Here is a 15,624-nt window from a genome sequence, read left to right on the forward strand (position 1 = left end):
AAGAGTGTTATGAGGATTAAATATATAAATATAGTCCCCAAAATAGAGTAGATACCCAATTATACTCAACAAATAACAGTATTTTATCTTCACAATTTAGGCATACACAACAGGTAGAAAAAAATGGATTTAAAGATAAAACGTGTTCAAGTTCCTGTTCTCTAGGACTCTTGGCAAATCAATTCATCTGAGTCTCACTACTTTCATGTCATAGTGAAGTTATAAAGATTATATGCTGTGAGCCATACTATTATTCCACCCAGGTATTGGCTTTTTCCCCTTAAATAAATCCAGATCTTAGCCTACACTGCCCAGCTCAAGTGTCTAATTTCTAAAGCATAAATGATAAGGTATTCATACTCTGGAAAGCGTTAAAAAGTACAAAGGTCTAAATGTACTAAGTTAAAAAGAACTCAGAGATTCTAAGTGAAAATAAAACATGGAATATATACATTATGACTCCATTTTTATATTTAGGAAAAAAATAAAAAGAAGTGACCATGTTATACCCTTGCTTAAAACTCTTCCATGGGCTTCTCATGAACCAAATGAAATTGAAGCTTCTTACCTGGCACTCAAGCCCTTTCAATCTGGGTCCTGTCAACCTCTGCAGCCTCATCTCCTAAAGACCAGCCTCACCATCCTACGAGCACCATGTTCCAGCTATGCCTAAAGTGCCCTTCACTATCTCTTCCTCTACGTTCCAAACTTTAGCATGCATCAGAATCACCTGGCTGGCTCTACCCACAGAATTTCTGATTTAGGGCCGAGGTGGGGCTTAGGAATTTCTATTTCTAACATATTTCCAGATGATACGGATGCAGTTGTTCCAGGGACCACACTTGGACAGCCACTGCCTTTACAATGATAGGATTCAACTTTTATCACCTGTATTTGGGATGATCAACCATGTCAGTTTGCCTAGGACTGAAAGTCACATGTAGCAGAAAATCCCTGCTGAGACAGTTTCCCTACCTGTGTAAGAATCTTTCCCAGATTGCTGCTTATAGGATATTTACTGCTAACAAGCAGTCTTTCTCTATGGCCAGGTCCACAGGAAGTGCCCAAGACAGGTAATCAACTTGAATGACTCTCTACTGGAGAAAGAATATTTAACCAAGTTTTTCAAATTCAGACTCCTTCAAACACATTCTCTTTATTTCTTTCAGAGAACAGGCTTTAGTCCTCTGGTCACTGTAAACAATTAACACAAATGGTGTTAAGAGCAAACTGTAAGCATCCATACCCTTGCCCTGTGTTGTTGGGGGTGAGTTTATATACGGAACATATGTAAGCTTCTTACTTAGTTCACAGTTGGTTTTATCATGGAATGATATTCCATATTCCATGGGCCAATGTAGCTGACTTTCTGTGACTTCCCAAGGGTGCCCAAGACAATAAAGGTCCATGGTCCTTGAGAAGGACTAATGATTATTCTCTTTGTCAACTAGGGCCAATCTTTTTCATTAACTGGGACTCCTCTTTCCAAGGAGTCAGAGGTCAGAGAGCTGATAGCGTCGCACAAGACCATCTCGACAGCATGTGTAGATCTGCTTCTCCCATGTAGCTACCTGGAACACAAGAGTTCACAGCTCAGAAGAAGCCTGGGATTCTTCCATTTCAAAAACAAAGAACCCTGGGGCACCTGGGTGGCTCAGTTGGTTGAGCATCTGACCTCAGCTCGGTCATGATCTCGCAGTTCGTGAGTTTGAGCCCCGCGTCGGGCTCTGTGCTAACAGCTCAAAGCCTGGGGCCTGCTTCGGATTCTGTGTCTCCCTCTCTCTGACCCTTCCACGCTCGTGCTCTGTCTCTCTCAAAGATAAATAAACGTTAAAAAAAAAATTTTTTTTAACTTATTAAAAAATAAAGAGCCCTGTCATTGACCCCCTTTAGTACAAGTGAGTCTAAGAAGCTCTACCAACTCCAAAGACAAGAGGAGAATTATATCCATGATAGGTATTTTAAAAATAGCTGAAGGTTCAGGGTACTTATGACTACAGAACAGAGAAGTGAATTATCCAAGTAGAGAGCAAACCTATTAGTGTGGTACATATTTGAGGGCAGAGGGTCTGTACCTGGGAAAGGAGATGATCCATAGGTGGGCCAGGGTATCCCTGAACCTTGTACAACTATATTCAAAGAAGTTCTCAATATGTGTCTGAGGAGGAGTGAGGCACTGCTGGGGCTGTGCAGTGGTACTGGGGGCTATGGTGAGTGCCACTCAGGCTGTGCAGCTCCCAGTGGGGAGGCTCGGCTGCCCCTGCCACCTCGCTTGGTGTGCGCATGGTGCCAGTAGGCTGCCGGCACCACGGATGGGCCAGTGCAGCATCATCTCCTCCAAGATTTCGGAGCTGCTCATCCTCCTCCAGGACTGGTGTTTCTCAACCTTATCTTCAGGGGGAGCTGGCATTTTGCACTATGTGGAAGCCCATGTCTTCATCACTTATGATGACTCTGACCACTACTTTGCAGATGTATATCCTCTCTTCCCTGCTGCAGTGATCACAGCTGTGGAGCCCGACTTTTCATTTTTGGGCTGATTGGCTGCTGTGCTACAATCTAGGAAAGCTGCTGCAGACTTGCCATGTCTGTCATCATCCTACTCTTGGTTTTTGTCATAGCAGTTGTAGCAGTTTCGGGATACGATTACAGAGCTAAGGTGGAAAGTGAGGTTGATCACAGCATTCAGTGGAACCCTACAATGGAACCAACCAACCATACTGGAGAAATAGAGACTGGTACAAATAAACCAAAAGACAGCCAGCAGCTATAACGGCCGGTTGGCCCACTCCTCCAACCTCCATGCTGAGGGATGTGAGGTTCCTGTTGTGAAAAAGCTGCAGAAATCATGGTGCATGTTATCTGGGCAGTGCTGGCACTTCCAGCCATTCAGCTGCTAGGCAGGCTGTGTGCACACATCATATTGTGCAGGAGTAGAGATCTGGCTTATGAGGTCCTCGTCACTGGTGGAATTATGCACAGCAGAAATCGCAAGCCTGAGCTTTTAGTCTTATTTTTTGGATTTGGAAGGTGAATCAAGCAGGTCTACTGCTGTGTTCATTTAGTTAAACCACACGTAACACAGGTGTTGGGACACAGAAGCTTGGTTCTTCGTATGCCGACCTATGACTTTCTTTTCCCTTGTTCTATCTGACTCTCCATGTTCTTAATTTTTTTTTAAGGTTTTAAAAAATTTGTTTATCTTGAGAGAGAGAGAGCATGTTGGCACACGTGCCTGTAAGCAGGGGAGGGGCAGAGAGAGAGAGGAGAGAGAGAATCCCAAGCAGACTCTGAGCTGACAGCATGGAGCCCCAAGTGGGGCTCAATCCCACAAACAATGAGATCATGACCTGAGCTGAAATCAAGAGTTGGATGATTGGGGCGCCTGGGTGGCTCAGTTGGTTAAGCATCCAAATTTGGCTCAGGTCATGATCTCAGGTTTGTGAGCCTGAGCCCCGCATCAGGTGAGCTGGAGCCCCACTTCAGGCTCTGCACTCTCACTCTCTCTCTCTCTCTCTGCCCCCTCATGGGTTCTCTCTCTCTTCCTCTATCTCTGCCCCTTGCTCACTCACAGTCTCTCGCTCAAAAATAACAAAATACATAAAATAAAATAGACACTTAACCATCTGAGCCACCCAGGTGCCCACCACATCCCTAAGTTTTTAAGTACAACACTGAAGGTTCTAATATCAGAACCATTTGTGAGCTCAACAGTATGGGAAAATTAAAGGAGGACCTGGGCCTTATTTATTTTTTAGAAAGAAAGAGAATGTGAGTGGGAGAGGGGCAGAGGGGAAGAGAGAGAGAATCTTAAGCAAGCTCCACACTCTGCATGAAGCCCGATGCAGGGCTCAATCCCATGATCTGAGCCAAAATCAAGAGCCAGATGTTCAACTGACTAAGCCACCCAGGTGCCCCCAGCGTCCTTTTAAAACAACATATATTGTAGTCCAATAAAACAGCAACTGTACAAAATGGCTAAACTAGATTTTAGAATCATACAGTGTGTATCTTGGTTCATCTTCAAAATCAGACTAAGCTTTGAAACAAGTGTATATTAATGAAAACTGGCCTTATAGGAGGAGCATAACATATGTGCTCTTTTAAAACAATGTGTGTGTCTTGTTGTATAACTGAGTCCACTCATCATAAATCTAAACTCATTAGGATTAATGTACCCATGCAGACTAGCAAAATAGTTCGTAGATGGGATCTCAGTTGTAAATAGAAAAATATAATCCAAGATGTATCACCCTTCAAAAAAAAAAAAAGAAGCCTGAAACTCAAAGGTTAAGAACCACTAATTTAGTGGAAATAGCAGGAATTCTGGAGGGAACTTAATCTCAGATTTGCAAATCCATAGCTACAGGACCTAAGGCAACTTTTCAACTACTCTGAATCTCACTTTTCTCACTTGTATGGTATGTTAAATCACAATATAGAACACTACATAGAAATTTTTAAATATGAAGCGGATCTAGGGGCGCTTGGGAGGCCCAGCTGGCTAAACGTCCAACTTCAGCCCAGGTCATGATCTTACATTTCATGAGTTTGAGCCCCGCATTGGGCTCTGTGCTGACAGCTCAGAGCCCGGAGCCTGCTTTGGATTCTGTGTCTCCCTTTCTCTCCGCCCCCATTCTGCTCGTGCTCTGTTTCTCTCTCAAAAATAAATAATAAAACATTAAAAAAAAAAAATGAAGTGGATCTATATGCATTTATCTGAAAAGAGCTCCAAGATGTTAAGTAAAAAAAAAAGTTATAGAATGATCCCAATTATGTACAAACTAAAAATAAAACTGTATTATTTACATAAATACATAAACACAAGATGTAAGTGCAGATTGTCCAAAAATAGTCTGAAAGATACATGCCGAACTATTAATGCTACTTACTTCTGGAAAGAAGAGTGAAACTAAAAAGTTCTTATAAGGGACTTTTAAGTCTGTATAATTTTGTACTGTTTGAATTTTTACAGGTATGTATTAACTGTATAAAAACAAGAGAAATCATAATACCTATACTTTAAGAATAATAGCAACAAAACAAGATGATACATGTAAAACATCCAAACATCCAGCAGAATGTCTGGTCAATAGATATTTCCCCTTTTGTTTTTCTCTTTCCACTCTAATCAAATGAGTGAACTTTATTATTTCTTTAAAAAACAATTTTTTTAACATTTATTTATTATTGAGAAACAGAGAGAGACAGAGCATGAGCATGGGAGGGGCAGAGAGAGGAGGAAACACAGAATCCAAAGCAGGCTCCAGGCTCTGAGCTGTCAGCACAGAGCCCGACATGGGGCTCCAACTCACAAAATGCAAGATCATGACCTTAGCCGAAGTCAGACACTTAACCGACTGAGCCGCCCAGGTGCCTATCAAATGAGTGACCTTTAAATAATAATAATGACAGTTAATATTTATAGATGTAAAACCACTTCTGACTCAAAACTCCTTCTGTGTTCTATCTCACCCCTAAGTATTTTATCATCCTGAATGCCCACCAAGCAGCTGGATTCAATCCCCTCACAAGCCTTAGATCCCAGGTGAGAATCACCCAGGCCTGTACCTTGTACACAGGGTCACAGTCAGCCCCAGTAAGCTCAATGAGATAGTCTAGGTCTTGCTGGACAATGAAACAGCTTCCATCACCTAAAAGGCAAAAGAAAAAATCAGATAACTGAAGAGAAAGCTGCATACAAAGGAGTTTAAACTCAGTATTTTAGTTTATTTCTGTACATCACTAGCCGAAAGAAGATTGCCCCAAGACTGAGAATGGCAAATAGATCTCATTATATGGGTCAAATATGAGGACCTACAATGGTTGCCTAGAATGCTGAGCTAGAGGATTTGAAGGCCAAGTGCAAGCTCAGTGGGATAAAGGGCCGTCTTTGATTAGCAATACCTGCCAAAGGCACAGAGGAAGCAACTGCAGAGTTATATGTCTGATTACAAACTTATCCTAGACAAGGATTTTTTAACAGAGAATCTGTCTACACAAATATTTTAAGAAAAATCTGTGCTCCCAAATTATTCTTCAATCTATGAATTTGACCACATAAAACTAGCAAAGGAGCAAAGTTGTTATAACAAGAAAATAAAAGCATATCTAATTTTTAAACTTAATTTTCTCAAAAGAATGTGGACAAATGAGACTTGAGATGATCTATAAACTGCTGAATGAGGTAATTTTCGTTTTTTTTTTTTTTACTTAATATAAAAATAGTACATGCTAATTGAAGAAAACTTTAAAAATGAAACAGAAGTAAAAAAAGTCACCCATAATCTACCAAAGATAATCACTGCTAATATTTTAATGTTATTTTCCAATCTTTTCTGTGAAAATTTTTATTTTACATGGTTGAGAGCATATTGCATAAAAGAATACCTTTATGCATGAAGTTTTTCTGAGCAACACTGTGACTTTGTATAGAACCCGGGAAAACATTTTTTTGATTTAATTAACCTTTTCAAGCTTTTTAAAATTTGAAAAACTGCTGTCCAAAACTACCTGTTAATCAATTTTATTTTAAGTTATTTGTTAATCAATCTATATCCCAACCAACAGCATACAGGAGACTGTATCCTTTCTTATGTTATTATTATAAATCATCTTTTTAATAAAAGCATTATCTTTTAGAGATAAATATTGACAGGTGAAATAATACAATGTTTGTGATACGTTTCAAAATATATTAAGGGTTGGAGATTGTATGGGAATGGGCAAAACAAGATGAAGCAGGAATAGCCATAAATTGGTAATAGTTGAAGCTGGATAATCAGGTTCATTATTCTATTCCCTCTACCTTAGTATCTGTTTGACAATTTCTATAATAAAAATTGTTTAATCTGGCAGGAGATTCTCATAACTTTCTTTTATTAGCCTTAGTTTTGTCATCTGAAAACAGAGTTATATTATGATGAATAAGGTAAAGTCATTACTCTCAAGGAACATGGACTAGAGGGGGATATAGACAATTATAATGTAGAATGATAAACACTATATGATAAACAAAGTATGCTAAAGAATGGTGGAGGACTATGCCCCTAACCCTGCCATAGACCAGGCATTTAAACCTATATTTATTTATTAAAATTTTTTTTAATGTTTATTCATTTTTGAGACACAGACAAAAAGACAGAGCACGAGCAGGGGAAGGGCAGAGACAGAGGGAGACACAGAATCTGAAACAGGCTCCAGGCTCTGAGCTGTTAGCACAGAGTTCGATATGGAGTTTGAACCCACAAACTGTGAGATCATGACCTGAGCCGAAATTGGACACTTAACCGACCAAGTCACCCAAGTGCCCCTATTTATTTTTTAAATGTTTATTTATTTTGGGAGAGAGAGAGAGACAGTATGCATGAGTGGGGTAAGGGCAGAGAGAGAGAGAGAGAAAGAGAGAGAGAGAGAGAGAAAGAATCCCAAGCAGGCTCCGTGCTGTCAGCGCAGAGCACAATGTGGGGCTGGATCCCACAAACCATGATATCTTGACCTGAGCCAAAATAGAGAGTCAGGCATTCAACTGAGGGAGCCACCCAAGTGCCCCTAAATCCATGTTTAAATGAACTACAGGAAACTCTCTCATCTCATCTGGCTACTGGACTCACCTTGACTAGCAATGAATCCATCTCTGAAACTTAGCAGGGACAGAACCGGTGCTCCTGACCTGTGGATGACTTGTACTGGAACCCTAGGATTCAAAAAAAGGGGCGATTGCACTTTCTTTCTTCAAAAGCAATGCTTGACAGTATTCAACATATAGTACTAACCATACAAAAGCAAACAGGACGAATGTGGACAGAGATTAAACATTCACACAGTTTCTTTCTTGGCAAGATCCTTAAAGGTCATCCATGCAAAACTGCCTTGAAGCGAATCTAAATATGTCACTAACTAAACAAGTCATTGAGCCAAATGAACTAACCCACCACCAATAACTCCAGTTTTTAGGGGAGCCCTGATAAGAGTTTAAGACAACAATGTTAACAACATGTTAATTATTTTGCTTATAGACAGAATTAAGACAACTGCAAAATATTAAAAATGTCGGGACTCTTTAAAATGAAAGACAAAGGTGAGAATCAATTTAATATATATGTAAGGCTGATTTTCTAATAATGATCAGAGATTCCCTATCTCCACAGGGCAAAAACAAGTAAAAAAGTAAAGTAACTTAAATTATGGGAGAAAAGGTATAAGGTGATCACTCCTTCGTTGGAATTTCTTTACTACTATTGGAATAAAGTCCAAACTCCTCTGGATGGCTTGCAAGTTCTTTCTAAACAAACTCCTGCTTTCCTGTCTGGCATCACTCCTCCCTCCCACCCAGTCTGTATCATACATATTTGTCATATTTTAGAGATCCCTGAAAGTGCCATACGTGTCTTCACCCTGCTCTATATGTGATTCTATCAAGGCAGGCCCCTTCTTTATTTGGTAACTTCCTACCGGACAAAATCCAATAAAATCCTCATTTCCTTGGAGAAGAAGTGCTTTCTCAAATTCCTGTGTAGAGCACTGATCACACCTGCATCACAACAGTCTTTTACCTGCCCATTTTTACTGTCAGACTCCAACTGCCTCAAAGGCAGAGTCTGTATCTTTTATTTCTGTTCTTCAGTGCCCACAAAAGCCATTCATTTAATGTCAACTGAACAAAGAAAAGAAATGAAAGGAAGAAAGGACAGAAATTGGAGAAACTGTTAAATCCTGGGGCAGAGGGGTTGCTTGATTTTCTCTGGGTATCTGTAAGACCAGAATAAGGCCTGTTTCAGACAGGTTATGATCCAAGCTAAACAAAGAAACACAGCTGGCTTGCATGAACTAAAAATGATCAATCTTAGGCCAACCCAGATTTAATACCACTGAGAAAAATACTGAGCTCCTTAAAATTACAAGTTCTACACAATCATTTAAGTGAAATGTTAGTTCATTATTTAAGCTTAGATTCCACAGTAATCACTACAATAGAACAATCATGACAGCATGAATCAAATTACCTTTTAATATGATTCCAGGAATAATAAGAACAATCAGACAACTCAAACCGGAAAACCTTTATAAATGGAAAAATACACCCTTGATTCAACAGTCATCTCCATGCTATCCTAAATCAATGTTAAAGCTAATAAAAATTTCCACTCTGTAAGAAGACCTGCATCATGCAAATGAGTGGTGACTCACCTCGGACTCCTCACGTCCAGCTGATAAATGTTTCCATCTTGTGTCCCAGCCAATAACAAGAAGCCAGAGAGAAAAGTGCAGCAGTTGAAGGCATCTGAGCCAACAAAGAGGAACACCTGGGAACAAGCAGGAGCCAAAACTGCTGTTTAAAGATTAATTTGTTTTCAGGAATAAACAGCCACCAAAAAAAGAAAATTCTCCTATTTTTAGAGAAATTTTCTTTCTTCTCCCTTTCAACATTCTCGATCTAAATTCACCAACAATGGAGGAGGAACCACTCTCGTGATTTCAGGAACCTGAGGCTCCCTTAGTACTTCAGCAGTTTATGTAATACCATACCCTAAGGTGGCAGTTTTCAAACTATTACCCCTCAATACATTGACTCATAGGATCCTCAATACCCCAAATCCTTCTTCTCCTGCTTTTCATTAGAACCTTCCATTTGAGAAACACTTGAAATTCACACATTTAAATTTTGCTTCGTGTCATTTCTAACAACCTTTTGAAGGGAGACACTATGTAGGAAAAGAAACAAGCTTAAATGAAGTGGCAACTTAAAGAATTACAGGGGCACGCGGGTGGCTCAGTTGGTTGGGTGTCTGATTCTTGATTTCGGCTCAGGTCATGGTCTCACAGTTGTGGGATCGAGCCCCGTGTTGGGCTCAGCACTGGGCATGGAGACTGCTTGAGATTCTCTCTCTCCCTATCTGCCCCACCCTCCCCCGCTCACTCACTCACTCACTCACTCACTCTCTTTCTCTCTCAAAAATAATGCTAAAAAATAAAAATTAAAAATAAAAAATTATAATTCTCCCCATGTGCCTGACAAAAGAAATTATCAGATTTTTATGTATTCTGTACTATTAGTTCAATGTGATCGTTTCTCCTTCAAATGTTCTAAAAAGGAAAGAAAAAAACAAACCCAGCCAAGCAAACAAAACCTGTGATTTCTCATTGGAAGGAAAAGTCAACATGGAAATTCAGAGTGCAAAAGCAATATGATAAAAAAGAGTGATGTTCCTGGAACGTCATTTCTGAAAATGGAAACATCACTAGCATAATGAAGTAACGAGAAGAAATGAAATACAAAACCTGGGGGTGTCTGGGTGGCTCAGTCAGTTAGGTGTCTGACTTTGGCTCAGGTCTTGATCTCATGGTTCGTGAGTTTGAGCCCTGCATTAGGCTCTGTACTGACAGCTCTGAGCCTGGAGACTGCTTCTCTCTCTGCCCCCCCCCCCCCCACCCCGCTCTCTTTCTTTTTCTCAAAAATAAATATACATTAAAAAAATAAACAAAAAAACCTGTGGCCAAACCAAATCATTAAAGTTGTTTGGGTGATGTTGACAGGAACTGGAAAGAAAATTTAAAAGTTGAATCCCAGGGAACTCAGAGCTTAATGAAGAGCACAGTCTTGCCCAGCAAAACCTCAGAGCCTGAAGGAAGAAAACTAAACTAATTTTTCCATAAAAGACATTCTGGCCATTAATTGATCAAAAGCCCTGAACGTATGAGTCCTTTACTCAGAATTTCTTCACATTACTTTGGACACAGAAGGGAATCTACACAACCTCATCATTTTATATATAGCATACTAAGGCCCAGAGAGAAAGTGACTAAACAAAGCTCACAATGCAGTAGAGCATTTAATCCTTATCACATAACCCTGGAAGGTGAGTACTACTATGCCTAGTTTGGTGACAAGGAAACTGAGGCTCAGAATGGTTAAGTAACCTGTTCAATGTCACAGCCATTGTGGAGGAGCTAGGATGTGAATGTTGCCCTTAACCCAAAACCTCTGTTCTTAATCATTACACTTTACTGTTCCTTATTCCTGCAGCTTCCTCAAAAAGTGAACACAGGGAGCAAACAAATGTTTCCAAAACAGCCTTTCAAAAATCAGAGTGACCCAGGTTGCACCAGAGTTCAAAAGTCTTAGAGGAACCACTTGCCGGCTGCCTGCTCTGCAGTCCCAAGCACTGAAGTTTCTTATCTTCCCGTGCCAACAGCAGCATTTTCGACTCTGTTCCAACCTCCCGTTCACCTGCATGACAGACGAGCCAAGTTAACAGTGGGCAAGGCTGATCAGCTGGCTGTGCCCAGAAAGCAGATACTGATGGCTGTCTACTGAATTACTGTTAGTGATTAACTTACTAACTTAAAAAAACATTATGTTCTATATCTGGACTTTTGATATTGTTTATATGACTGTACACATATGTCAAAATTCACAGAACTGACATTTTAAAAAGAGTGACTTTTGGGGTGCCTGGCTGGCTCAGTCAGTAGTGCATGCAACTTTTGATCTTGGCGTTATAAATTGGAGCCCCATGTTGGGGGTAGAGATTACTTAATAAATAAGTTAATCTGAACAAAATAGTCTCTGCCCTCAAGGCTCTTACGGTCTGTAGTCAATGAAATTTATTCATTCACTAAACAAATCTTTATTGAGGGTCTACTACATATCAGACACTATCCTAGTAATATACAAATAGCATACACAAATAGTAACATAGTAACAGTAATATATAAACAGACAAGGTCCTTACTCTCAAGAATTCTAGTGGAAAGAGGAAATAGTGGAGTAGGTAAATAAACAAATAGGATATTTTCAGACAGTGATGAGTTCCACAAAGGAAGCAAAACAGAAAAGTATGATCAAAAGTGAGTAGACAGTGGAAGGAGAGTGAGGAAGGTAACTTTAAATTTAAACTTCAACTTTAAAAAAACTCCAGGGAGGCCATTTTTCAACTGAGACCTGAATGGTAACCAAAAGGTAGTCATGCAAAGAACTTTTGGAAGTACATTCCAGACTAAGGGAAGAACAAGGCAGAGACCAAGAGGCTGGCAAAGTTTGTAGTGATGAAAGAACAGACAGAAGGCCTGTGGCTGGAACGTGGCGGGTCTAGCAGAGGGCAGTATGACATGAGACTAGAGAGGAACGAGGAGGTTAGAAAGTGTAAGGGTTTGTGATAAGCCAAGAGAAGGGGCTAGGATTTTAATATATGTATAAAAGGAGGCTACTGGAGGAGAGTAGGAACAAAGGAGAGAGACATAACTTATGCTTTTTTAAATGACCACAAAAGTTGCTCTCAGGAGAATGGATTACAGGAGATGAGTACAGGCAACAGATGATGACAGACCAGAACACGAGACTAGGAGGAAGGGAGAAGAGGGCAGGTGGAAAAATCAGAAACAATCTGTAGACTGTAGGTAGAGATGACAGAGTCTGCTAACATAGGACATGAGGAAAGGTGGGATGGATTGTGAATGATCATTCAAATAGGTAGATGGTAGTGCCATTTACTGAGACAGGACAAAATACAGATTTGGGGTGGAGGAAAATAAAATATTCCATGCTAGGTAAGGTTAAGTTTGAGCTGTCTATCAGACATCTAAAGAGTCTGAAACTCAGGAAAGAGGTCTATACATTAGACCTAGAGCTCAATCTCACAAACTGAACCATGAGATCATAACCTAAGCCTGTTTGGGATTCTTTGTCTTCCCCTCTCTGCCTCTCCCCTGAGCATGCTTGCTCTCTCTCTCTCAAAAATAAAAATAAAAACTTAAAAAAAATTAATTTTTAAGTAATCTCTACACCCAATGTGGAGCTTGAACCCACAACCCCAAGATCAAGAGTTGCACGTTCTACTGACTAAGCCAGCCAGGCGCCCCTAAAGATTTTTTTAAGTAATCTCTACACCTAACATGGGGCTCAAACTTACAACTCTGAGGTCAAGAGTCACATGCTCTATCAACTGAGCCAGCCAGGGGCCCCCCACTACTACTACTACTCTTAATCAAACCTCTGCCCCGGCCATGCATATCTTTCTACCCAAGTCAATTTTACCTCCAAACCGTCTTAATGTGAACTGCCCCTATTCCTCCCCCCCATCTCCCATTATTCCCATTTTTGTCTGTTCAACCCAAATTCATCCTTCAAGGTTCAAGTCAACTTCTTTCTGACATCTGTCTCATGTACACTAACCTAAAATATAAAATACTCTCTTCTTCCAAAAAACCATTACATTTGCATTAAGAATCATTAAGTTGTTTCAGCTAAAAAATTTTTGTTCTATTTTATAGGCATCAGTCTCGTCTGCTAAGCTAGACTGTACTCACTCAAATGTAGTTAACAATGACATATACTTCTTTTGTAGATTTCAAAGCAACAGGAACATAGTATAGGTACGCAATAAATATTAACCTTATGGTGAGAATAATCAAATACCAGCCAAAGACCAGGAAAGGATGAGGAAGGAGAAGCTAAGGCAAACACTGAAGGTGCCTAAGGTAACAAAATAAGCTCAACATATCATTATCAACTTACTGGGCATCTGCTCAGGGGAGCCAAGATTTATGGAGTTGTCAGCAGCACCCACAGCCATTCCATTGATGGAAGAACCACAGTCTGCAATGACTCCCAGGCAGGCTGAGCGCCCACAATCCCAAAGTCGTGCTGTTCCGTCTCGAGAACCAGACACCACATTCCTGCCCCGATCAACAATGGCTGTATCCAGAATACCTGGCAAGAAAAAAACAAACAAACAAAAAAAAAACGACCCTGTGATGGAGTGGGTAGAAAAGGAATTACAGGGCAGAGAAGATGGATCTGCATAATGACTCCATTCCTTCACAAACACACACTGGATACGTACTACATGCTGGGCAAGTTCAAGTGCTACAAAACAGAAATAAATAAAAGAGTCCCTGCTTCCCAGTGGTTCAAAGACTAGCCCTTAGAGACAGACATGGAAAAAGGTTTGGATTTAATTCTTAGCGTAGTGTCCTAGAACAGTGGTTTTGAAGCTTCAATTTTGGCTTTAAAACATGTGTTTTAAATAAAAATTAAGAAGACATCTTAGTTCAGTTTGAAAATCACGGTCTTACTGCTTCCATTGAGAACTAATTGAAAGGATTAATCTCCCCATTTTACAAAAAGATGTGACTTCCAGTCTGGACAAGATAGAGTAGCCCCATCTCCCTCAGGTCGTTCCCCTTGTAAATGAAAAAAACCTGGACATAAGAAAGTATAAGAAGACTGAAAGATGGGGGCACCTTGGTAGCTCAGTCAGTTGAGCGACTGACTTTTGATTTGGGCTCAAATCATGCACAATCTCATGGTTGTGAGACTGAACCCTCAGTGTGAAGCCTGCTTAAGATTTTCTCTTTCTCTCTCTCTCTCTCTCTCTCTCTCTCTCTCTCCCCCCCTCCCTCCCTCCATCTCTCTCTGTACCCACCCCCATCACTCTCAAAACGAAAATAAAACAAAAAACCATACACAAATCTTACCTCTGCTTTTAAAAAAAAATGTTTATTTTGAGAGAGAGAGAGAGAGAGAGAGAGAGAGAAGGGGAAGGGTATACAGAGACAGGGAGAGAGAGAATCCCAAGCAGGCTCTGCCCTGTCAGCACAGAGCCAGATGTGGGGCTTGATCCCATGAAGCTTTTTAACATTCTGATTAAGGATGAAACATTTCTAAATTATCATTTTTTCCAACAAACTAACCAGTTACAAGGGGAAAATGTTCTCATTCTGTCTCTATAACCTGATATCAACTGGCTGTATGGCTAATCCATTTTTAGTATCTGAACTGTGACTTAAATCCATGGGACCTGACAAGTACCACGCTCTATCTTTGTTGTCTAGTGATGCAGCCATTGCCACCCAGCTTTTATTATCACCTCAGCCAAAGGATTAATGAGAAAATGTTGGCACACATCTCTGTCTCTCCCAGCACACAAGCTGATGACCTCCTGGGGAGGATTTTTTTCACTTGTCTATTGTGGAAAACAACTATCTGTGTAAGGCAGTTAGTAATAACAAGACTCAGTGTCAAAGTAATGTCTAATCCTTGAGGAAATAGCTCATTTAAATGGCCAGTTGGAGGAATTATTTGTGTTTCTGTAGATAACTAGCTTCTGTTTCTACCTTTTGGTGATTCATCTCCGGGGATCATTAGAGAAGCCTTTTGGAGAAATTACCCTTCATACCTCCTTTGTGACCTTTGAAGGTCACCACACAGCTAGCATCTTCAGCTGACCAGATCTTCAACTGGGCATCCATTCCCCCACTCAGAACCACAAGGCCTGATGGGAAAAACCTGCAACAATTCACATCAAACACATGTCCTTCCAATACTCTCTGGAAAAACAAAAGAAAATTCCATGCTAGTTCTCTTGTCCATCCCCTGATTTTCTCTTACCTCTTATATCCTCGGTCCCTTTAATGAAATATCTACCTGCTATACCTACATGCTGGGTTTTAGAACTATGGGGGTCGAAAAGGAACTCTTTAGTTCATTTGTATACCAGGTAGTGTTCTAAGAGCTGCTGACTCCCTTTCCTGTAGCTCTGGCTACAGATGTTGTGGATTTGAACTCCGAGGTTCTCACAGCCATCTTTAAGTCTACTTCTACATACATGGAGGCTTGAGGAC

The 15,624-nt window shown here is 40.3% G+C and overlaps 1 protein-coding gene and 1 pseudogene across 3 annotated transcripts in view; one reads left to right on the top strand and one right to left on the bottom strand.

Moving 5' to 3' along the window:
• Window positions 1-1,127: 1,127 nt before the first annotated feature.
• The window catches only part of PAAF1 (proteasomal ATPase associated factor 1), a 33,703-nt gene continuing 19,206 nt past the window's right edge, over window positions 1,128-15,624 (bottom strand). Inside the window, exons 6-13 of one of the 3 annotated variants that reach the window (XR_007156525.1) lie at window positions 15,180-15,330; window positions 13,517-13,711; window positions 11,139-11,230; window positions 9,190-9,305; window positions 9,006-9,061; window positions 7,614-7,696; window positions 5,572-5,654; window positions 1,515-1,571 (exon numbers count right to left, since the gene is read on the bottom strand). Coding sequence is in view for 2 of the 3 variants with exons in the window: in XM_047879285.1 (XP_047735241.1) it covers window positions 1,494-1,571; window positions 5,572-5,654; window positions 7,614-7,696; window positions 9,190-9,305; window positions 11,139-11,230; window positions 13,517-13,711; window positions 15,180-15,330 (798 nt within the window). In the remaining variant the exon portion in view is untranslated. Of the gene's footprint in view, window positions 1,572-5,571; window positions 5,655-7,613; window positions 7,697-9,005; window positions 9,062-9,189; window positions 9,306-11,138; window positions 11,231-13,516; window positions 13,712-15,179; window positions 15,331-15,624 lie in introns of all 3 variants that reach the window. The other 2 variants (XM_047879286.1, XM_047879285.1) reach the window with 2 other exon arrangements.
• Window positions 2,313-3,034, top strand: LOC125176326 (tetraspanin-3-like; annotated as a pseudogene).

This window comes from Prionailurus viverrinus, chromosome D1 (assembly GCF_022837055.1).
Source record: "Prionailurus viverrinus isolate Anna chromosome D1, UM_Priviv_1.0, whole genome shotgun sequence".
Classification (NCBI taxonomy): Eukaryota; Metazoa; Chordata; class Mammalia; order Carnivora; family Felidae; genus Prionailurus; species Prionailurus viverrinus.